General features: G+C 37.1%; 1 protein-coding gene across 3 annotated transcripts in view; it reads left to right on the forward strand.

The window, feature by feature from the left end:
- The first annotated feature begins 6,699 nt into the window (after positions 1-6,699).
- ZFAND4 (zinc finger AN1-type containing 4) overlaps positions 6,700-23,706 on the forward strand; it is a 58,023-nt gene continuing 41,016 nt past the window's right edge. For all 3 annotated transcript variants that reach the window (XM_029932142.1, XM_029932141.1, XM_029932143.1), the window contains exon 1: positions 6,700-6,995. In XM_029932142.1, coding sequence (XP_029788002.1) covers positions 6,734-6,995 — 262 coding nt within the window. In that variant the 5' untranslated portion in view covers positions 6,700-6,733. The remainder of the gene's footprint in view (positions 6,996-23,706) is intronic.

Below are 23,706 nucleotides of genomic sequence, written 5' to 3' on the forward strand. Positions count from 1 at the left end.
ACACGTGGTGTGGTGTGTGTGTGTGTGCATAATATATATATAATATATATATTTGTATATGTGTGTATGTATATATTTTTGTATGTGTGTAGGTATATATATGTGTATATATATGTGTGTGTATATATGTATATATATATCACAGATTTGTTCTAAGGATCGTTTGAAAGAGTGAATATTCATTGCTGTTTCATTGAACAAACCTTTAATGAGTACCAGTATATACAAAACACTGTTCTAGGTGATGGGGTGGGGTGGAAAATCAGGTGTGGTTTCCCCCTAAAGTAGCTTATAGTTTAGGAGAATACGAAAGCCATGTAAAAAAGTGAAATTGATTGTTCTGGGTACAGTAAATGATGGAGGTTGGGGTACAAAGCCATAAAAAGCTTTGTGGAATAGATGCTATTTGAGCTGAGTCTTGAAAGCTGATTAGCTGCTTGTCAGGTAGCCAAGTGTGGGGATGGCAGTGAGTAGAGCAAAGCAGGAACAATGAGATAGAAGTGGATGTATTCTGAAGCTGCAGGTGCAAATGATTAGAGGATAGAAGTACAGAAGTGTTGCAGGGTAAGATGACACATTTGTATAAATAGAATGGGGCTGGAAGGTGAGACGTATGATCTTAGGGTCTTTCTTAGGAGTGTGAATTTTATTTTTTTAACATTTAATTTATTTTGAGAGAGAGCGTACGCATGAGAGCAAGTGGGGGAGGGGCAGAGAGAGAGAGGGAAAGAGACAGAGAGGGAGGGAGAGAGGGAGAGAGAATTCCAAGCAGGCTCTGTACTTTGAGTGTGGAGCCCGATGCAGGGCTTGATCCCACGAACTGTGAGATCATGACCTGAACTGGTATCAAGAGCTAGACACTCAACCAACTGAGCCACCCAGGCAGGCACTCCTGAATTTTATTCCTATAGACAGTGAATTTAATTCTGTAATTTTGTTCTATTAACATTCTATTCTGTAGAAGCCATCCTAGGACCTGGATACATGTCCTTATAAGAAGGAACATGACCAGTTCTTTTATTTATTTATTTATTTATTTATTTAACATTTATTTATTATTGAAGGAGCATGAGCATTGGAAGGGCAGAGAGAGGGAGAGAGACATAATATGAAGCAAGCTCCAAGTTATCAGCACAGAGCCTGACGGGGGACCCAAACCCACAAAGCACAAGATCACGACCTGAGCTGAAGTTGGATGCACAACCAACTGAGCCACCCAGGCGCCCTGGAACATCATCAGTTCTATACGAATTAAAAAGATAACTCTGCTCGACATCATATATCATTAGGGAAATGCAAATTAAAGAGATACCACTACACACCTATTAGAATCCAGACCACTGACAACATCAAATGCTGACAAAGATATGGAGCAGGAAGCACTCTTATTCCTTGCTGTTGTGAATGCAAAATGGTACAGCCACATCGGAAGACACTTTGGCAGTTTCTTATAAATCTAAACACATTGTAAGATCCAGGAGTCACATTCATTGGTATTTACCAAAGGAGTTAAAAACACGTCCACACGAAAACCTGCACACAGATGTTTATAGCAGTTATATTCATAATTGCTGAAGTTTGGAAGCAGCCAAGATGTATTTTTCAGTAGGTGGATGGATAAATTGTGGAACATTTAGACAATATGGAGTATTATTCAGTGTCATAAAGAAATGAGCTATCAATCCATGAAAGGCCATGGAGGAAACTTAAATGTATATTACTAAATGAAAGAAGCCTATTTGAAAAGGCTACATAGTATACGATTGCAACTATATGATATTTTGGAAAAGGCAAAACTGTGTGAAGGGTAAAAGTATCACTGTTGCTGGGGATTTGGAAGGGTTGTGGGACGAATAGGTGAGCCACAGAAGATTTTTAGGGCAGTGAAACTATTCTGTCTGATACTGTAATGGTGGATACATGTCATTATATGTTTGCAAAAACCAATAGATTGTACAACACCAAGAATGAACTCTAAATTATGGATGTTGGGTGATAATGATGTGTCATTCCAGTTTCTTCAGTTGTAACAAATACACCACCCTGGTGTAGGATGTTGACAGTGGAGGAAGTTGTGCGTGTGTGAGAACAAGAAGTACATGAGAAAGTATATCTCTACTTTCTGTTTAATTTTGTTCCCAATTTATTCTTTGAGACTTGGTTACCTTGATACCAAACCAGATAAAGATATATAAAGAAGGCTAGATCACTATCCTATGGATACAGATAGAAAAATTTTCAAAAAATATTAATCTAGCAACATATATAATTCTATACCATATACAGATGAGATTTAGCTTAGGATTGCAAGGTTGGTTCAACATATCAAAACCAGTCAATGTTCTGTTAAATGCCCTATTAATAGAATAAGAGATGTAAACCACATGATCATCCCAATAGACATTAGACAGAAAAGCATCTGACAAAATCTAACACCCTTCATGATTTAAAAAAAAAAAAAAAAAAAGACCGTTAAAGTAGGAGTTGAGTAGATTATGTATGGAAACGCCACAGCTAAAATTCTACCTTATGAAAGACTGAATGCTTTCTCACTACAATCAGGAATAAGACAGGAATGTCTGCTGTCACCACTAATATTCAACTCTGCATTGGAGATTTTAGGCAGAGTAATTAGGTACGAAAAGGAAATAAAGTTTGTCTTACTGGAATGTTCAAGATTGGAAATGAAGAAGTAAAACATTTCTTTTTGCAAATGACATGATCTTTTATGGTGAAAATCCCAAGGAATCCACTAAAAAATTACTGGAACTAATAGATGAATTCTGTATGGTTTCAATGTACAAGATCAGTATATTAGAATCAGTTTTATTTCTCTACACTAACAATGAATAAATTGAAAATGACACAGACAATAACTTCGTTTATAGTAGCATCAAAAAGAATATAATTCTTAGGAATACTTTTTATTTTATTTTATTTTTTATTAAAATAAAAAAAATTTTTTTGATTTATTTTGGAGAGAGACAGACAGACAGACAGCGTGAGCAGGGGAGGGTCAGAGAAAGAGGGAGACACAGAATCCGAAGACAAGCTCCAGGCTCTGAGCTAGCTGTCAGCACAGAGCCTGACGTGGGGCTCGAACGCACGAACCATGAGATCATGACCTGAGCCAAAGTTGGATGCTTACCTGACTGAGCCACGCAGGTGTCCCAGGAGTATGTTTTAAAAGCAAAACTCATACTCTTAAAAGCTAGAAAACATTGTTGAAAGCAATTTAAGAAATTTAAATAAACTGAAAAGCATTGGATGTTCATGGATTATAAGACTTAATATTGTCAAGATGGTAATATATTCCAAATCTGCGAACTCAACAGAATCCTTCTTCAAAAGCCCAACTGGTGTTTTTGCAAAATAGACAAGTTGATCCTAAAATTCATGTGGAAATTCAAAGGACCCCAGGATAACCACGAATCATGAAAGAGAAGACCAAATTAGAGAACTCACACTTCCTGGTTTCAAAATTTACTACAAAGGTAAAAAGACAATTTGGGACTGTTATAATGATAGACATGTAACAGATCAATGGAATAGAGTTGAGGAACCAGAAATAAACCTCCACATATGTGGTCAGTTGGTTTTTGACAAGGGTACCAAGACAATTCAATGAATAGTTTTTCCAGCAAATACTGCTTGGACAACTGGTTATTTACTTGCAAAAGAATAAAAGTAGATTCTTATTTTACACCATTCACAAAAATAAATTAAAAATGGATAGATCTGTATGTAAGGCTAAAACTATATACTTCTTAGAAAAATGTGTATCCAAGTAAATCTTTATTCCTTTTTTTTTTAGTGTTTATTTTTGAGAGAGAGAGAGTAGGGGAGGGGCAGAAAAAGAGGGAGACACAGAATCAGAAGCAGGCTTCAGGCATCGAGCTGTCAGCACAGAGTGGTGTTTGAACCCACGAACTGTGCGAGATCATGACCTGAGCCAAAGGCAGGCCCCCAAATATTTATTACTTTGGATTAGGCCAGCCTTTTTTTTAAGTTTGTTTATTTATTTATTTATCTTGAGAGAGAGAGAGCGAGCAAGCAAGCAAGCAGGGTAGGGGCAGAGAGAGGAGGGAGAGAGAAGCCCAAGCACTCCACATTGCCCTACGTGGGGCTTCATCTCACAAACCATGAGATCATGACTTGAGCCGAAACCAAGAGTCAGGCACTCAGCCAACTGAGCCACCTAGTTGCCCCTAGGCCAGGCTTTTAAAATGTGATGCCTAGGGCACCTGGCTGGTTCAGTAGGTTGAACATCCGGCTTCAACCCAGGTCATGAACTTGTCGTCTGTGAGTTCAAGCCCAATGTCAGGCTCTGGGCTGCTAGCTCAGAGCCTGGAGCCTGCTTCGGATTCTGTCTCCCTCTCTCTGCCCCTCCCCTGCTCATGCTCTGTCTCTCAAAAGTAAATAAACATTACAAAATTAAAAAAAAAAATGTGATACCTAAAGCCCAAGCAGCAAAAGAAAACTAGCCAAATTGGATGTCACTAAAATAAAAATCTGTGCTTTGAGGGACACTGTTAAAGTTAAAAGGCAGACTTCACAATTGGAGAAAGTGTTTGGAAATCTTATATCTTTAAGAGGCTTGTGTCTAAAAAAACATTAAAAACCCTTTTACAATTCAGTAATAAGACAACCAAAGTAAAAATGGACAAAGGATTTGAATACATTTTCTGAATAGGTATTTCTGTAAAGAAGGTATACAAATAGCCAATAAGCATCTAAAAAGATGCTCAATATTGTTAGTCATTAGAGAAAGAAAATCACAATCATAATAAAATACTACTTCACACCCACTAGGATGGCTTTAACCAAAAAGGATGTGGAGACATCAGCGTCCTGGGAATGTAAAATGGTTCAGACCACTTTTGAGAACCATTGGCAGTTCTACAAATTGCTAAATGATGAGTTACCACCATACCCAACAATTCCACTCATAGACATATATGGGAGAGAAAGGAAAACATATGTCCACACAAGAACTTGTAATCTAATGTTCACATAGCATTATTCATAATAGCCCCAAATTGTAAACAAGCCAATATGTCCATCAGCTGATGACTAAACATGTGTTGTATCCATATGATATGATGGGCTTTTATTCAGCTATAAAAAAAGAATGAAGTACTGATATATCCTAGAATCATGGATGAACTTTGAAAACCTTATGCTAAGTGAAAGAAGCTAGTCACAAAATACAGTCATAAATGCATAGTATATGTTTCTGTTTATGTGAAATGAGAAAAATGACAGAAAGTAGATTAGAGGTTCCCTAGGGCTGAGGGGGAAAGGAGGAATTTGGGAGTGATGTCCTAAGAGTATGGGGTTTCTTTTTGGGGTGATGAAAATGTTCTAAAGATGATTGTGATGATTGTACAATTCTGTGAATGTAATACAAACCAGTAAACTTTAGATTTTAAATAGGTGAATTTTATGATATGTAAATTATAGTTCAATAAAGCCATTAAAGAGATAACCCCCTGTCCAAGAAGATGTGTATCACCTGTCCTATGCAAGATCCCCCTGGGGTCTCCTGGGTTGCTCAGTCGGTTAAGTGACCGACCTCAGCTCAGGTCATGATCTCACACAGTCTATGTGTTTGAACCCATTGGGCTCTGTGTTGACAGCTCAGAGCTTGGAGCCTGCTTCAGATTCTGTGTCTCCCTCTCTCTCTGCCCTTCCCCGCTCTCTCTCTGTCTCTGTCTCTCAAAATAAAATAATAAAGACATAAAAAAAATTAAAAAAGATCCCCGTTTACAAAGTTGTCACTGACTAATAGCAATTTATCAATTTGATTATTCTTATTCTCTAATTATATACTTGTAATTTATCTTAGGACTTTGTTGCATTTGCCTCTCATATTCGTTAGCCATTGTATGTTTGTGTGTAGAGATTATATGTCTAATGTCTGTTACCAGTGGTAATGTCTTCTCAGTGCTGTACTGATAGATAACCTCTGGAAATCCAAATGCTTCTTGATTATTTAGTGAGTCTTATTTTTAAGGAACCTGTTAACATGGTTACTATACTTTTCTTCAGTGTGATTAAAGGCACAGTGGTATAAACATATATTTTGTGTGGGTTAGAAAACAATTTACTTGTTTTAGTAAAGGATGTGCATAATAATTTTAAAGTCTTGCAGATGTATACCTCCATGTTGAGTTTGCTGGTTTAAATATTATTAACAACAATAATATATTTGTTGAGTATGCACTATGTATAAATAAATGTGCTGAGCTTTAGATACAGAAAAGTATTGTAAATATACTTGTTCTTAATAATCTTACAGTCTATTGGGAGAGTAGTTTCAGAGACAACTGTGAACGGTTTAAGATTAGACAAATTAATGGGGTGCCTGGGTGGCTCAGTCGGTTAAGCGGCCGACTTCGACTCAGGTCATAATCTTGTGGTTTGTGAATTCGAGCCCTGCGTCTGGCTCTGTGCTGACAGCGCAGAGCCTGAAGCCTGCTTCAGAGTCTGTGTCTCCTTCTCTCTCTGCCCTTCCCCTGTGCACACTGTAAACATTAAAAAATTTTTTAAAAAGGTAAGACAAAGTAAGTAATAGGATGAATTCTGGGGCTGTTTGGAAGATTATGGGCCAGGGCAGGGTTGTTCAGAGAGTCTTTGTGGTGGAATGAGACTTTCAGACTGGCTTGCTAAAAAAATTATTCTTGTTTTTTAGGTACAAAACTCAAAACATGAACAACGATATATATTACCAATGTTCAAAGCTGATCTGGCTAGAACTGGAATACAGTTGCTCACAACACATTCCAGAGGAATTAGAAAAGTCAAAGTAATGGATAACAGAAGTGATCCTCCATTCTTTAATGAAGATAACCTGGGACCATTTTACTATAAATTTCCTTTCTATGATACCATGGAGCTCTTCATTGAAACATTGACTGGAACATGTTTTGAGTTGAGAGTTTCACCCTTTGAAGCTGTTATTTCTGTGAAAGCAAAAATTCAAAGATTGGAAGGTACTAGTTTTTCTTTGTTTTTAGGATAAGAGGATTACATTTGTTCATCAAGAGCGTATAATAACTCTAACTTTTCTTACTGAAAAAAGTCAAACAGATAGGGAATTAGAAATAGGGTAGAATACTCCCATCTACCCCTTACTAGCATTAATAGTTATCAGTTCATGATCTATCTTGTTTCCATTCCTACATTCCTCCCTTCCCCCTACCCCTTCTATCAGATTCTTTTGAAGGAAATCCCTGGCATCATGTTAATGTGTGTGAAATAATGTTTTAAAATAATTATTCAGCATGTTATGAGGACATGCAAAATCTGCCATAACTACATAACTGCCGTAATCTGTCACTTTCCACAGGAAATTGTAATTGAGTTTCTTTTAGTGACCTTTTTTACGCACTTGGCAGATACTTTTTTTTTTTTTTGTGGAGATTTCCTAAGCATTTTGGATACATTTACATACTTTTGAAGTTTTCTTAATATAGCAGGGATGCTATGTATCATGCAGTGTCTTTTCTGTTGTTTCCTTTTGGGTGGGTTTGGTAAGTTCAGAACTAGAGCTCAAGGAATGTGCTGGGTTAGGAATAATGAGGCTGTAGCAAGAAAGGAACAGAACCAGCAATGGAACTTTAAGTGGGCCTTGAAGGGATAGGAGCACTGAAGCCAGACTGCTTGATTTCATATTTCAAGTTGAGCAGATTACTTAACCTCTATTTACCTCAGTTGTGCTAATTTAAAGTGGACATAATGATAGTACCAATCTCAAAGAGTTGTTCTTAGGAGTATTAGTTAATAAATGTAAAACATTTAACAGAGCATGCATGTTCATTATCAGGGGAAAGACAGGGCCATGGTCTCCTATGAGACAGGTCAGTCTGTGGAGATAGTGCACTATGTACCCAAGGATGTAAGAACAGTGCCCTTGGGAGGAGATGTAATTTAGGTTTTTGACTTTTCCAGAGAAGGCAAATTTTTTGGAGCTTTTCATTACCTAGAGCATTAGTCTGCAAAGAGTAGTACATACTAAAAGGATATGAAAAATAATCCAGTGGAATTTGGAACAAAAAAAATGTGCTGAGAAATGTAAGGGATTATTGTCATTTGGTTCTTGATTGCCATGGGCAGTGGATTTCCTAGACTTACCATCCAGTCCTTGGCATTACTGCTGCCTAGTAAAGATTTCTCTTCTATGCATGGGACAGGCTTATTTTCCTGGCCTTCTTATGAGTGGGTGGGACTCTGTTATTAATGAACTAGGAATAGAAGTCACCATCAGCCCGAGTCCCTGAGTAATTGTGATGGGCAAAAGCATCCTGCTGACATGCAGTGGAAAAGTCTAAGAAATCAATTTTGTTTTAAGCCACTGATGTCTTTGGGGTAGTTTGGGGGAAGGTTCAGCATAATTTTATATATAACTTTAACATAACTGATAGTTATCAAATAGGGATCTCCCCCCCATATATATAATTGATCTTTTAAATACCATTTATTGAATTACTCTAATCTTTTCTCACCAAAGTAACTTCATACCTGTCATGTATGACATTTTTATGTGCACACTCAACTCTTTGGATCATCTGATCTATGTCTATCTCTTCATATGCCAATATTGCACTCTTATTATAACTTAACAAGTTTTAATAGCTGATGATGTCTATTCATGTTAAGGATCATTATATTTTCTTAGAGAATTGACCCCTTTATCATTATGTAATGTCTCTCTTTGTCCCCAATAACTTTCCTTGCCCTGAAGTCTGCTCTGTCTGCAATTAATATAATTATTCCAGCTTTCTTCTGTTGAGTGTTAGCATGATGTATCTTTCTCTGTTCATTTACTTTCCCTCCCACCCAGCTTTATTTAGGTACAATTTACAAATAAAATTATATTTATCTCTATAGTTTTAATCTATATATCTTTGTGTTTAAAGTGAATTTCTTATAGATATTATGTAGTTGGGTCTTGGTTTTTCCAGTGTGATGATCTTTTTTAATTGGGTCATTTAGGCAGTTGATGTTTAAAATGATTATTTGTGTAGTTGGATTAATAGCCACCATATTTGTTACTGTTTTCTATTCATCCTCCTGGTTCTTTGTTCTTTACACTCTTTCTGCCTTTTGTGGTTTTAATTAATCATTTTATATGACTCTATTTTCTCTTAACATCAGTGATACTTCCTTTTTAACTTATTTTAGTGGTTGCAATAAAGTTTATAGTATATATTTATAGCCAGTCCAAGTCCACTTTCAAATAATAGTATACTTTTTCATGAGTATTGCAACTACCTAATAAAAACTAAGTATTCATGGGGCGCCTGGCTGGCTCAGTAGGTAGAGCATGGGACTCTTGATCTTGGGGTTGTGATTTCAAGCCCCACATTGGGTGTAGAGATTACTTAAAAATAAAATCTTGGGGGGCCTGGGTGGCTAAGTCAGCTAAGCATCTGACTTTGGCTCTGGTCATGGTCTCATGGTTTGTGAGTTTGAGCCCTGCATTGGGCTCTGTGCTGACAGCTCAGAGCCTGGAGCCTGCTTCAGATTGTGTGTGTATGCGCACGCGTGTGTGTCTGTTCCTCCTCCACTCACACTCACTGTCTCTCTCTCAAAATAAATAAATATAAAAAAATCATAGAATCTCCCCAAAACCAAAGTATTCCTAATTCTTCTCTCTTGTCCCTTATCATTCGTTTCATTAATACATAAGCCATAATTGTTACTATGTTATTATTCTGAACAAACTGTTATCTGTTAGATCAATTGAGAGTAAAAAATAGAGTTTTTTATTTTACTTTAATCCTTCTTTGATGTTTTTCCTTTATGTAGATCCAAGTTTTTGACTGTATCATTTCTTTCTGAAGAACTTCTTTTAATATTTCTTGCAAGGCAGGTGTACTGGTCTCAATTTTTCTTTATCTGAGAAAGTCCATTTCTCTTTCACCTTTTTTTCCTCCTTTACTTTTGAAGGATAATTTCATAGGGTACAGAACTCTAGTTTGGTTGTCTTTCTCTTTCAACATTTTATTATTTTAAAAAACTTTTTAAAAAAGTCAATGTAAGTAATTTCTATACCCAGCAGTGGGGCTTGAACTCCTGGCCTTGAGATCAAGAGCCTTATGCTCTGAGCCAGCCAGATGCCCCATTTTTCTTTCAACGTTTTAAATAGTTCCCTCTATTCTCTTCTTGTTTATAGGATTTCTCATGAAATGTTCCCTACAATTATTGTCTAGGTTTTTCCTCTGCCTTCATTAAAGATTTTTCTCTAGGAGCGCCTGGGTGGTTCAGTCAGTTAAGTGTCCAGCTTTGGCTCAGGTCATGATCTCACAGCTTATGGGTTCAAGCCCTGCATCAGGCTCTCTGCTGACGGCTTGGAACCTGGAGCCTGCTTCTGGTTCTGTGTTTCCCTCTCTCTCTGCCCCTCCCCTACTTGCACTCTGACTTCCTCTCTCTCTCTCTCTCTCTCTCTCTCTCTCTCTCTCAAAAGTAAATATGTAAAAAAAACTTAAAGCCCTTTAAAAAAGATTTTTCTCTTTGTTTTTGCTTTTCTGCCGTTTGATATGATATACCTAGGTGTAGATTTGAAATTTTTTATCCTATTTGATGTTCTCTGAGCTTCCTGATCTATGATTTGGTATATCTCATTAATTTTGGAAATTTCTGAGCCATTATTACTTTTCTTCTGTTCTATTTTCTTTTTCTTCTAGTATTCTAATTATATACCTTTTGAAATTTTTTCACAGTTCTTAGATGTTCTTTTTTTTTTTTCCATTCTTTCTTTTCTCTTTATATTTCAATTTGGGAAGTTTTTAAAGGGAACATTTTCTTCTTTGTTTTAAAGGAGGTTCCATGCCCAACATGAAGCTTGAACTCACAACCCTGAGTTCAAGAGTGAGATGCTCTGTTGACTGAGCCACCCAGCAGCCCCTCTATCAACATTTCTTTAAGCTTACTGATTCTTTCCGTGCCATCTCCAGTCTGCTGATAAGCAGGCCCATCAAAGGCATTTTAAATTTCTGTTATTGTTTTTTTAATTGAGTTCTAAGAATGTTTTTTCTTTTTTTAATTTTAATTTTTGCTTATTTAAAAAAATTTTTGTTTTTTAAATGCACATTAGTTAACATATAGTGTAATAATAGTTTCAGGAATAGAATTTAGTGATTCATTACTTACATTTAACACCCAGTGCTCATCCCAACAAGTGTCCTCCATTATGCTCATCACCCATTTAGCCCATCTCCCTGCCCAACACCCCTCCAGCAACCCTCAGTTTATTCTCTGTATTTAAGAGTCTTTTATGATTTGCTTTCCTGTTTTTATCTTATTTTTCCTTCCCTTCCCCTATGTTCATCTATGTTCATCTGTTGTGTTAAATTCTACATATGAGTGAAATCATATGATATTGGTTTTTCTCTGGTTGACTTATTTCCCTTAGCATAATACCCTCTAGTTCTATCTATGTTGTTGCAAATGGCATGATTTCATTCTTTTTGATCACCAAGTAATATTCCATTGTGTATATATACACCACATCTTCTTTATCTATTCATAAGTTGATGGACACTGAGCTCTTTCCATAATTTGGCTATTGTTGATAGTGTTGTTATAAACATTGGGGTACATGTGTCCCTTCAAATCAGCATTTTTATATCCTTTGGATAAATACCTAGTAGTACAATTCCTGGTTTGTAGGATAGCTGTATTTTTAATTTTTTGAGAAACTTCCATATGTTCTTCAGAGTGGCTGCACCAGTTTGTATTCCCACCAACAGTACAAAAGTGTTCTTCTTTCTTAGCATCCTTGACAACATCTGTTGTTTCCTGAATTGTTAATTTTAGCCATTCTGACAGGTGTGAAGTGGTATTTCTTCACTGGATTATTTGTTTCTTGGGTGTTGAAGAATGATATGTTCTTTTATAGAGTTTGGATAGTAGCCCTTTATCAGATATGTCATTTGCAAATATCTTCTCCCATTCTATTGGTTGCCTTTTAGTTTTGCTAATTGTTTCTTTCACCATGCAGAAGCTTTTTATCTTGATGATGTTCCAGTAGTTCATTTTTGCTTTTGTTTGCTTTGCCTCTGGAAACATGTCAATTACCAAGTTGCTGCTGCCGAGGTCAAAGATGTTGCCATTTTCTCCTCTAGGATTTTGATGATTTTCTGTCTTACATTTAGGTCTTTCATCCATTTTGAGTTTATTTTTGTGTATGGTATAAGAAAGTGGTCTGGGTTCATTTTTCTGCATATTGCTTGCTGTCCAGTTTTCCCAGCACCATTTGCTGAAGAGACTGTCTTTATTCCATTGGATATTCTTCCCTGCTTTGTCAAAGATTAGTTGGCCATACGTTTGTGGGTCTATTTCTGGGTTCTCTATTTTGTTCTATTGATCTGAGTGTCTATTTTTATGCCAGTACAATACTGTCTTGATGATTACAGCTTTGTAATACAGCTTGAAGTCTGAGATTGTGATGCCTCCAGCTTTGGTTTTCTTTTTCAAGATTGCTTTGGCCATTCAGGGTCTTTTTTGGTTCCATACACATTTTAGGATTGTTTTTTCTAGCTCTGTGAAGAATGCTGGTGTTATTTTGATAGGGATTGCATTGAATATGTAGATTGTTTTCCCAACACCATTTTCTGAAGAGACTACCATTTTTCTATTGGACACTCTTTCTTGTTTGTCTAAGATTAATTTGCCATACATTTGATGCATTTCTGGCTTCTCTATTGTGTTCCATTTATCTGTGTGTCTGTTTTTGTGCTAATATCATACCGTCTTGATGACTACGCTTTGTAATACATCTTGAAGTCTGGGATTGTCATGCCTCTAGCTTTCATTTTGTTTTTCAACATTTGGCTATTCAGGGTCTTTTCTGGCTTCATACAAATTTTAGGATTGTTTGTTCTAGCTCTATGAAGAATGCTGGTGTTATTTTAATAGGGACTGGTAGATGGCTTTGAGTAGTATAGACTCTTATTGTTTTTTTACCTCTGACATCTACTTTTAATTCTTATACTTTCAATCTCTATCTATATTACCCATCATTACCCATCGTATTGTTTACTTTGTGTTAGATTTTTATTACATTTCTTAACACATAAGTCTTAGTTATTTTAGTCTCCCTGTCTGATAATTACAGAATCTGTCATATCTGAGTCTGGGTCTGGTGTTTGTTTTCTTTGTAAATGCTGTGATTATCTTTTACCATGCCTTCTAATTTGTTTTTTTTTTGTTGAAACCCAGATGTAATGTATTAGGCAGTGGTAACTGAACTAAATAGGTCTTTAATGTGAGCTTTTATATTAAACTAGCTAGCAGTTGGGCTTTGTTTAATGTTTGTTATAGCTGTAAGTGCCAGAGGCTTCAAATTTCTCTAGTTTTCTTGTTTCTTCTCTCTTGTCTTTGGATTTCCCTAAGAACTCCTCCTTCAAAAGAATTTTTATCTTATAACTCACCTATAACCTGCTGTTATTCTACTAGAGCCCTGTAAGCGTGGTGGTAAAGTATTGGGGATTGGAAACCATCTATAATCTTACAGTTCAGTCTCAGTTTTCTGGTGAGCCTGTGTCCCTGGGCTATGACCTTCAATGTGTTTGTTAGTGTCCCCCCACCCCCCACCCCCATAATCACTTGGGTGTGATAGGAAGACTAGAGGGGTCTGGAATCAGCAAACCATACTTCGTCCAAGTGGGATAAGGCTCTGATAAAATGAGTAGGCCTTAATTATAGAGAATGCGCTGGAGTTTTTCATAATGTTTATATTTTTACTTCTGCCTGAGCTGCAGTAGGATCTTTCTTGATTTCAGAGTGAGAACCTGATGGGATTTCTAGAGATAAAACTCTTGATAGTATGGGAGCTCCGCCAAAACTGTGGCCTCCAGGAATTTCTCAGTCTCATGCTAGAGCATACTCAGCCTCCACCAGTTCACTAAAGCTGTCACTTAAGTGTTTCTTCCAGTGTCTAGAAGTTTGTTTCAGGTAAGCAGATCTTGGCTGTAACTCTCTGGATTTTCCTGTCTCTGTAGATTTTGGGGTGATGGTTTGCCCTTCTACTTTGTGTCTGCAGTAGATCAGAGAAAAGTAGATGGTTTTCAGTTTGTTCAGCGTTTTTATTGCTTTAAGTATGGAAGTGGCAGCTTACAAGCTCTTTACATGTAGTGTCTGAAACTGAAAGTCTCAATATTGTTTTTAAGGTAACTGATGAATTTTTTGCGTGACGGTGGGGTTTGTGGGGGTCAAGAGCCAATGGCCAAGAAAAAATTCTTGAAGATATCCTTAGTGCAAGAAGTTGATTTTTTTAAAGCTTTGGGACAGGACCCATTGGCCAGAAGAGCTGCCTGGGGTTGTGCAGAGTGACTGCTTATATACTATGGAGTTTTGGGTGAGGTAAAGTCAAGGGGAAGTTTCCTAAAGGGGTTTCCATATGCTAAAGAGGATTTACAGATTTCTGGAGCTAGGCAGCTATTGTCAAGCTTAGGTTGTTTTTCCCTCTAGCAAAACATTATCATTAAGATAGTAGGGAGTTCCTGATTAGGCTATTGATGAGATATTTGTAAACTGATAGATTGTTTTCTGTCCTTTCCTTTGTTCTTGGGCAGCCAGGAGTGCCTGAGGAATATCACACATATCCCACCATGGGGGTGGGGGTGGTGGTGAGGGGGGTTGTGCTAGCTTGTGCTTGGCCCTCAGCTTGCCTCCTCGGTAACCATTTATGATTTAAGATTTTCTTCCAAGAACTGTTCCAGAACTGTATTATCTATATCCTGCAAGTTTTTAAGTTGGGTTTCATAGTCATTAAATTTTAAGTGCTTTTTTTGTTAAAAGTATTTATTTTATTGTTTAAATAATATTATCCTCAGGTGCTCTGAGGCCTTAGCAATACATAGGATTAGATAGATTTGATCACTTCTTGTAGTTTATACCATACCTCAATATCCTAATAATATTGAACATGTTTTCATTTGTCTCTAGGTTTAGAAAGCTCTTTCCATTTTTCTTATGAAGGTACAATTTATAAATTATACAATTCACCATTTTTAGTACTGTATTAGTTTCCTAGGGCTACCATTACAAGGTACCACAAACTGAGTGGCTTAAAGAACAGAAATTTATTATCACACAGTTCTAGAGGCTCGAAGTCCCAAGTCACGGTGTTGGCATTGTTGGTTCCTTCTGAGTGCTCTTGGAGAAAATCTGTACTATGTTTTTTGCCTAGCTTTGGTTTGCTGGCAGTCTTTCTTGTTCCTTGGCATGCAGAAGCACCATCCCAGTTTCCTTACTTGATGATCTCCCTGGGTATGTGCATGCTTGTCTCCAAATTTCCCTTACTTACTTACTTATTATTTTCAAAAGTTTATTTATTTTGAGAGAGAAAGCACAAGCAGGGGAGGGGCAGGGAGAGAGGGAGAGAGAGAATCCCAAACAGGCTTCATCAGAGCCCGATGTGGGGCTCAGGCTCATGAACCACCAGATCATGACCTGAGCTGAAATCAGATGCTTAACCACCTGGGCCACCCAGTTGCCCCTTCTTTTTATAAGGATACCAGTAATATTAGATTAGGGCTCTCCCTAGTGACCTCATTTTAACTTGGTTGCATCTGTCAAGACCCTATTTCTGAATGAGGTCACATGCTGAGGTATTGAGGGATAGGGCTAAGACTTCAACATATGAACCTTTGGGAGATAGGTCAACCCATAACTAGTATATGGTTTTGTCATTATTGTCAAACGTTACTGTCATGTAATTACCACCACAGTCAAGGTAAAGAACAGTCCCATTGCTCACCCAAATTCTGTGCCTTTGTGGTTAATCTTTTCATGTAAACCCAGCTCCTGGCATTTACTGATCTGTTTCTGTCCCTATAATTTTGCCTTTTCCAGATTTCATATAAATGGAATCACACTGTATGTAGCCTTTTGAGTCTGGTTTCTTTCACTTATTTATGATACATAATGCATTTGAGATTTATCGATATTGTTACATGTATCAATAATTCTGTTTATGGACAAATACTCTATGACTATACCATACTTATTCCCAAATTTAGGGACATTTGGGTTGTTTTCAGTTCGTGGTGATTATGAATAAAGCCATTACAAACTTTTAAGTAGTTTCATGTCACTTGGGTAAATACGTAGGAGGGGATTTGCTGAGTTCTATAGTAAGTGTACATTTAATTTAATAAGAAACTGGCAAACTTCTTTTTCCAGAGTAGCAGTACCATTTTGTATTTTTTGTGAGTGTAAGGTTTAATAGATGGAGTCAGAGATGAGAGGAAAGAAGGAGACCAGTTATGGAGCCAAGAAAGCCTTTATTGGGATCTGTGATTCCCAGGTGAGGTTCCATGACTCCAGGAGTGAGGAGTCAGGGAAGTCGAGTCTGGTATGGAGGGGCGAGGTATTTTATGGGTGAAAGACTTCCAGTCTGGTCCTGGGAGGGCAGACCACCAAATAAGGGCACTTTAGGGATGTGGTGGGATGGGATAGGTTGCCTCCTCTGTCAGGGTGATGGGAAGCTGGGACTTTTCAAACTGGCGCGGAACATTCCAGGTCTGCAGGTGAGGGGTGGGGGCCGTCGGTGCACGGTGTTTTTCTAACCCACAGCAAAATGGCCACTCTGTCGCCATCTTAAGGTAACTTTTACAGTGAGTAATGTCTCACATCCTCATCAGCACGTGTATTGTTTGGGTTGTTTTTTATTTTGTTTTTTGCCATTCTAATAGATACTGGTGAATATCTCATTGCGATTTTACTTTGCATCTCCCTAATGGCTAATGATATTGAGCATCTTCTTGTTTGCTTGTTGGTTATCTATTTGTCTTTTTCGTTAAGTGTCTATTCAGTGTTTGCCCATTTTTTCACTAAGTTGTTTATTTTCTTGTTACTGTGTTTTAAAAATCCTAGTGGTTTTAAATTTTTCATTATGGTTCTTAAGTTTCTGTGACTCTTATTTCCATTATTAGAATTAAAAAATTTTCATTTTATTATTAATCACTAATTTAATTGCAGATGGTCTGAATAAGTAGAATACTTATGGTAAATATAGTATTCATATGTATAATTGTCTTTGGGACTTCTAGCAGCTTGAGGCTCTAAAAAATTCATGTGTGGTATAGAAGAAACAGGAAGAGAAAAATTGATGAGCTGAATTATTAATGTAACAAGTTCAGTTGTAACTTGTTCAGAAGCAGACTTCTGATTCTGGCCATATGGTAGAAACCCTTTTTAGTACAGAACACATAAATTCTGGGTAAAAGTTAAAAAATTTTTTTTCCAATTTTTTTCCCACTTGTATTAATATAATGGAAACAATAAGAGGCCTGAAATGACAAAATGCAATTCTTTAAGAGCAGGAAGTGGAGCAGATGTTTGTTTCAAAAGTATCTCCCCATCTCTGAAGACACTATAGCCTTGAGGCAAAGGGGAAAGGAGAGAAAATCTGGTGCACAATGGGAGGTTGGCTCAGAGATAAATCTGTTCCCCAACCCTGTGACTGCCATGTTTTTGTTTTGCGACTTACTTTCTGGCATTATAAGATGCGTTCAGATCATCTCGTATATGTCACTGCACTGTCTTAGAATCAGCCATTTCTCCAAGGGGTCCTGGTTCCTTTTATTGGACTAGTATTAGAAACCAAGATCTGGGCATGACAATTGATTTTTTTCAGCTATAGTAATAGAAATCAGAAGACAGTGGAATATTTTCTTTACAAGGCTGAGAGAAATAGCAGTTTCTATCTAGAATTGAATTTGTCTTTACAGGATGAGGGCAAAATAAAGATATTTCCAGAAAAAACAAAACTTGAATTTTTAAACAACAGACCTCTGCAAAAGGAACTGCTGAAGGATAGATCTTAAAAGGCAAATGATCTCTAAAGGAAGTTGGTGATACAGGATGGAAAGGCTATCAAAGTGGCACACTTATGAGTAAATCTAAATAAACATTTATGTACTGAAACAGTAATGTATGAAGGTTTGAAAAATCAAATTAAAGCCCTGGTAACAATAACATAAGAGTCAAGAAAGAGTTGTTTGTAATGACAGTGCTAAAACGTTCTTAGTGTTGTTCTTGAAGAGGATAAAGATGTGATTGGCTCTAGACTTCATTTTATCAAATATGATCATATAAATTTCTGGAGTGATCACTAGGTATTAGAAATAGAGTTACATAATTTCCACATGAGAGCAATGCCTTACCACTTTATATTTACCTAAATCAATACATAAAAGAGGTAGGAAATTAAAGCAGAGCAAGTGAAAGGCACATAATATGATAAAAATAAATAGGAATATATTAGTAATCCCAAAAATGCAAAATGGATTAAAAAAAAACCTCTCTAATTGAATGACCACAATTGATGGTTTTAAAAAAACTTATGTGAAATACTGTTTACAAGAGACTTAGTCTAAAATGTTAGAACCTCAGAATGTTGAAAGGACTGAAAAAGATTCACTAGGCAAATATTAACCTGATGAAAGCTGGTGTTCCTGTATTAATAATTATGTGAAATGCGTTTTAAAGTGTAACATGAACAGATCTTGTAGAGATATGTTCATAGTGTAGTGTTGGTGATATTAAAATTCTAGAAACAGGCACTTGGGTGGCTAAGTTGTTTAACTGACTCTTGATTTTGGCTCAGGTCATGATCCCAAGATTTGAGCCCTGCAGTGCAGAGCCTGCTCGGGATTCTATGTTATATTGGGATTATATTCAGTATTATTTTTTATGTCTTTTTAAAAAATAGTTTTATGTTTATTTTTGAGAGAGAGAGACACACACAGTGTGAGTGGGGCAGGGGCTAAGAGGAAAGAGAACACAGAATCCAATGCAGGCTCCAGGGTGGCTCCAGGCCCTGAGCTGTCAGCACAGAGCCCAATATGGAGCTCAAACCCATGAACAGTGAGATCATGAACTGAGCCGAAGTTGGATGCTTAGCCGACTTAGCCACCCAGGCACCTGTATATTTTATGCCTCTTAAGTAAAGTTCAAGCTTCATGAGGACAGGGTCTTTTTTCTTACTTTCATATTTTAGCTCAAAGAATAATGTTTGATATAGAATAAACATTCAAATATTTGATAAATGAGTGAAAGAAATAAAAAGTGATGCTTACTTAATACTTCTTAACTGTATCTAATTGATGTCTTCTGGTGTTGATTATTTTTCTGTTTATGAAATTAAATAATGTAGTTATCTCTATGTATATACTATTCTTTCTGTAATTGACTTTCATAATCTTTATTTTCTGTCTTTTTAGAGAGAGAGCATGCTCACAGGGAGACAGAGCACAGAGAGGGGCAGAGGGGGGGAGAGAGAGAATCTTAAGCCACCCAGGCACCCCATCATAATCTTTCTGCTATTTTATTTTGCTTTTTCTGAAATTACTACATTTCCTACAGTGTTTCCATAATTGCTTTCAAGATCTTTGTTTTAAAAGTTTGCATGTAGGGGTGCCTGGGCAGACCAGTTGGTTAAGCATTTTGGATTTTGGCTCAGGTCGTGATCCCAAGGTTGTGGGAACGAGACCCATGTTGGGCTCCACACTGAGCATGGAGCTGGCCTAAGATTTTTCTCTCTCCCCCACTCTGCCCCTTTCCCCCCACTCACACTCTTTCTCTCTCCCTAGAAAAAAAAAAGTTTGTGTGTAATACTACATTTACTTATCATATAATGTAACTTCAAGAATTAAGGTAGTAATTATCAGTGTTGAGTAGACACATGTATATTTCATATTAACAAGAAACCAGGAATGGACATAATTTCCAGTGTATTTCTAGCTAGAACAAACTATCCTAAAATTTGTATGGAACCACAAAAGAATCTGAATCCAAACGGGAGACATCACAATCCCAGACTTTAGCCTCTGCTACAAAACTGTCATCATCAAGACAGTATGGTGTTGGCACAAAAACAGAGACATAGACCAATGGAATACAATAGAGAATCCAGAACTGGACCCACAAATGTATGGCCAATTAATCTTTGACAAAGCAGGAAAGAGTATCCAGTGGATAAAAGACAGCCTCTTTAACAGGTGGTGCTGGGAGAACTGGACAACAACATCCAGAAGAATGAAACTAGACGACTTTTTTTATACCATACACAAAAATAAACTCAAAATGGATGAAGGACCTGAATGTGAGACAGGAAACTATCAAAACTGTAGAGGAGAAAGCAGGAAACAGCCTCCTTGACCTCAATCGCAGCAATTTCCTACTCGACATATCCCCAAGGCAAGGGAATCAAGAGCAAAACTGAACTATTGGGGTCTCATCAAGATAAAAAGCTTCTGTACTGCAAAGGAAACAATCAAGAAAACTAATAAGCAATTGATGGAATGGGAAAAGATAGCTGCAAATGGCATATTGGATAAAGGGCTAGTATCCAAAATCTATGAGGAATTCACCAAACTCCATACCTGAAAAACAAATAATCCAGTGAAGAAATGGGCAGAAGACATGAATAGACACTTCTCCAAAGAGGACATCCAGATGGCCAACAGGCACATGAAATGATGCTCAGCATCACTCATCATCAGGGAAATACAAATCAAAACCACACTGAGATACCACCTCACATCAGTCAGAGTCGCTAAAATGAACAAAACAGGAGACTATAGATGCTAGCTAGAATGTGGATAAACGGGCATGCTCCTACACTGTTGGTGGGAATGTAAACTGGTACAGCCCCTCTGGAAAACAGTGTGGAAGTTCCTCAAAAAATTAACAATAGAAGTTCCCTGTGATCCAGCAATAGCACTGTTAGGGATTTACCCAAGGGATACAGAAAGTGCTGATGCATAGGGGCACATGTACCCCAATATTTATAGCATCAGTTTCAACAATAGCCAAATCATGGAAAGAGCCTAAATGTCTATCAACTGATGAGTGAATCATGAAGATGTGGGGTATATATATATATATATATACAATGGAGTATTACATGGCAGTGAGAAAGAATGAAATCTGGCCATTTATAGCAACGTGGATGGAACTTGAGGGTGTCATGCTAAGTGAAATAAGTCAGGTAGAGAAGGACAGATACCATATGTTTTCACTCATAAGTGTAACAGGAGAAACTTAACAGAGGGAGGGGGAGGGGGAGAAATAGTTGGAGAGAGGGAGGGAGGCAAACCATAAGAGATTCTTGAATACTGAGAAACTTAGGGCTGATGGGGGAGAGGAAGGGGAATGATGGGCATTGAGGAGGGCACTTGTGGGGATGGGCACTGGGTGTTATATGGAAATTAACTTGACAATAAACTATAAAAGAAAAAAAATAAATTACTGATTCAATTTCATTGCTAGTCTGTTCAGATTTTCAGTTTATTCCTGATTTAGTTTTGGAAAGTTATGTATTTCTAGAAATTTATCCATTTTTTTTAGGTTGTCCAATTTGTTGGCATATAATTTTTAATAATTTTTTATAGTTTTTTGTATTTCTTGGGTATGGGTTATTATTTTTCTCCTTTTCTGGTTTAACTTATTTGAGTTTTCTCTCTCTCTTTCTCTCTTTTGTTGATCTTTTCAAAGAAACAGCTCTTGATTTCATTGATCTATCTTTTTTTTTTATCTCCTCTTTGATTTCTTAGTTGATCCATTCATGTTTAGTAGCATGTTACTTAGCCTCCATGTACTTGTGGTTTTTCAGATTAAAAAAATTGTTTTAATGTTTATTTCTGAGAGAGAGGCAGAGTGCAGGCGGGGGAGGGGCAAAGAGAGGGAAATCCAAAGCAGGCTCTAGGCTCTGAGCTGTCAGCACAGAGTCTGTTGGGAGGCTCAAACTCACAAACTGTGAGATCATGACCTGAGCTGAAGTGGACACTTAACCAACTGAGCCACTTAGGCACCCCTTAAACCTTTTTTTTAAAATGTTTATTTAATTTTGAGATAGCGAGAGAGTGAGTGAGTGAATGAGGAGGGAAGGAGCAGAGAGAGAGAGAGAGAGAGGGTGACACAGAATCTGAAGTAGGCTCCAGGCTCTCAGCTGTCAGCACAGAGCCCAATGCGAGGCTTGAACCTGCAAACCATGAGATCATGACCTGTGGTGAAGTCGGGCACTTAATTGATTGAGCTACCCAGGTGCCCCTCCAGATTTTTTTCTTGTGGTTGATTCCTAGTTTCATACTTTCATGCTTGGAAAAGATGCATGATATGATTTCAGATTTTTTAAATTTATTGAGACTTGTTTTGTGGCCTATAGTGTGGTCTGGAGAATGTTCCATGTGAGCTTAAAAGAATATGGATTCTGCTGTTTTTGGATGGAATGTTCTGAATATATTTATTAAGTCTATTTGGCCCAATGTGTCATTCAAAGCCACTGTTTTCATTGTTTTTCTGTCTGGATGCTCTATCCACTGATGTGAGAGGGGTGTTAAAGACCCCTACTATTATTGTATTATTGTCAATTTCTTCCTTTATGTCTGTTAATAGTTGCTGTGTGTATTTAGGTGCTTTCAAAGTTGGGTGCATAATTATTTACATTTGTTACATCCTCTTATTAGTTTGCTCCTTTTATCATTATGTAGTGCTCTTCTTTGTCTATTATTACAGTCTTTATTTTAAAGTTTATTTTGGTTGATACAAGCATTGCTACCTGGCTTTCTTCTCACTGGCTTTCTACTCCCATGATAAATATTTTTCTCTCTCTTCACTTTCTGTCTGCATGTGTCTTTAGTCTCTAGTAGGCAGCATGTAGATGGATCTAGTTCTATTCATTTAATCACGTTATGTCTTTTTTTTTTAAGTTTGTTTATTTTGAGACAGAGAGCACAAGTTGGGGAGGGGCAGAGAGGGAGAGACAGAATCCTAAGCAGGCACCACACTGTCAGTGAAGAGCCTGATGCAGGGCTCAAACTCACAAACTGTGAGATCATGACCTGACCAAAAGCCAAGAGTCAGCCACTTAATGGACTGAGTCACCCAGGTACCCCCATACCTTTCTTTTCTTGCTCTGTTTATAGTTTTATGGCTTTCTGTAGTGATGTGCTTCGATTTCTTTCTCTTTATTGTTTGCATTTCTATTGCAGTTTTTTTATTGTGTTTACCATTAGGCCCATATATAACATCTTATACATATAGTAGTCTATATTAGGTTGATGGTGACTTAAGATTGAACCAATTTTAAAAGCACTAAGTTTTAAGTTTTACTCTTCCTCCATGTTTATGTATATGATGCCATACTTTACATCCCTTTATTTTGTGATTCCCTTGACTTCCATATATAATTGATTCTACTGGTTTTGTGCTTTGACCTCCTTAGTGGTTTTAAAACTGATTAATCCCCTACTTTTATTATGTTTTTATTTACCTGTGAAATTTTTTCCTTTTATAATTTTCTCATTCCTGATTATGGCCTTTTATTTCCACTCAAAGAATTTCTTTCATGTTTTTTGCAGGGCTGATTTAGTGGTGATGAACTCCTTTAACTTTGTTTGCCTAGAAAACTTTCTCCTACTCTGACTGACAGCCTTGCTAAGGTAGAGTGTTCTTGGTTGTAGGTTTTCTCTTTTCAGTACTTTGAATATGTCATGGCTTGCAGTTTCTGTGAAAAATCGGCTGATAACTTTCTGGGATTCCCTTGTATGTAACTGTTTTTTTCTTTCTGCCTTTAAATTCCTTCCTTTATCAGTAATTGCCATTTTAATTATTATGTGTCTTGGTGTGGATCACCTTGGTTTGATTTTGGTGGGGGTCTCTCTGTGTCTCCTTGATTTGGATGTCTAT

The sequence above is a fragment of the Suricata suricatta genome, chromosome 2 (genome assembly GCF_006229205.1).
Source record: "Suricata suricatta isolate VVHF042 chromosome 2, meerkat_22Aug2017_6uvM2_HiC, whole genome shotgun sequence".
In the NCBI taxonomy this organism is placed as follows: domain Eukaryota; kingdom Metazoa; phylum Chordata; class Mammalia; order Carnivora; family Herpestidae; genus Suricata; species Suricata suricatta.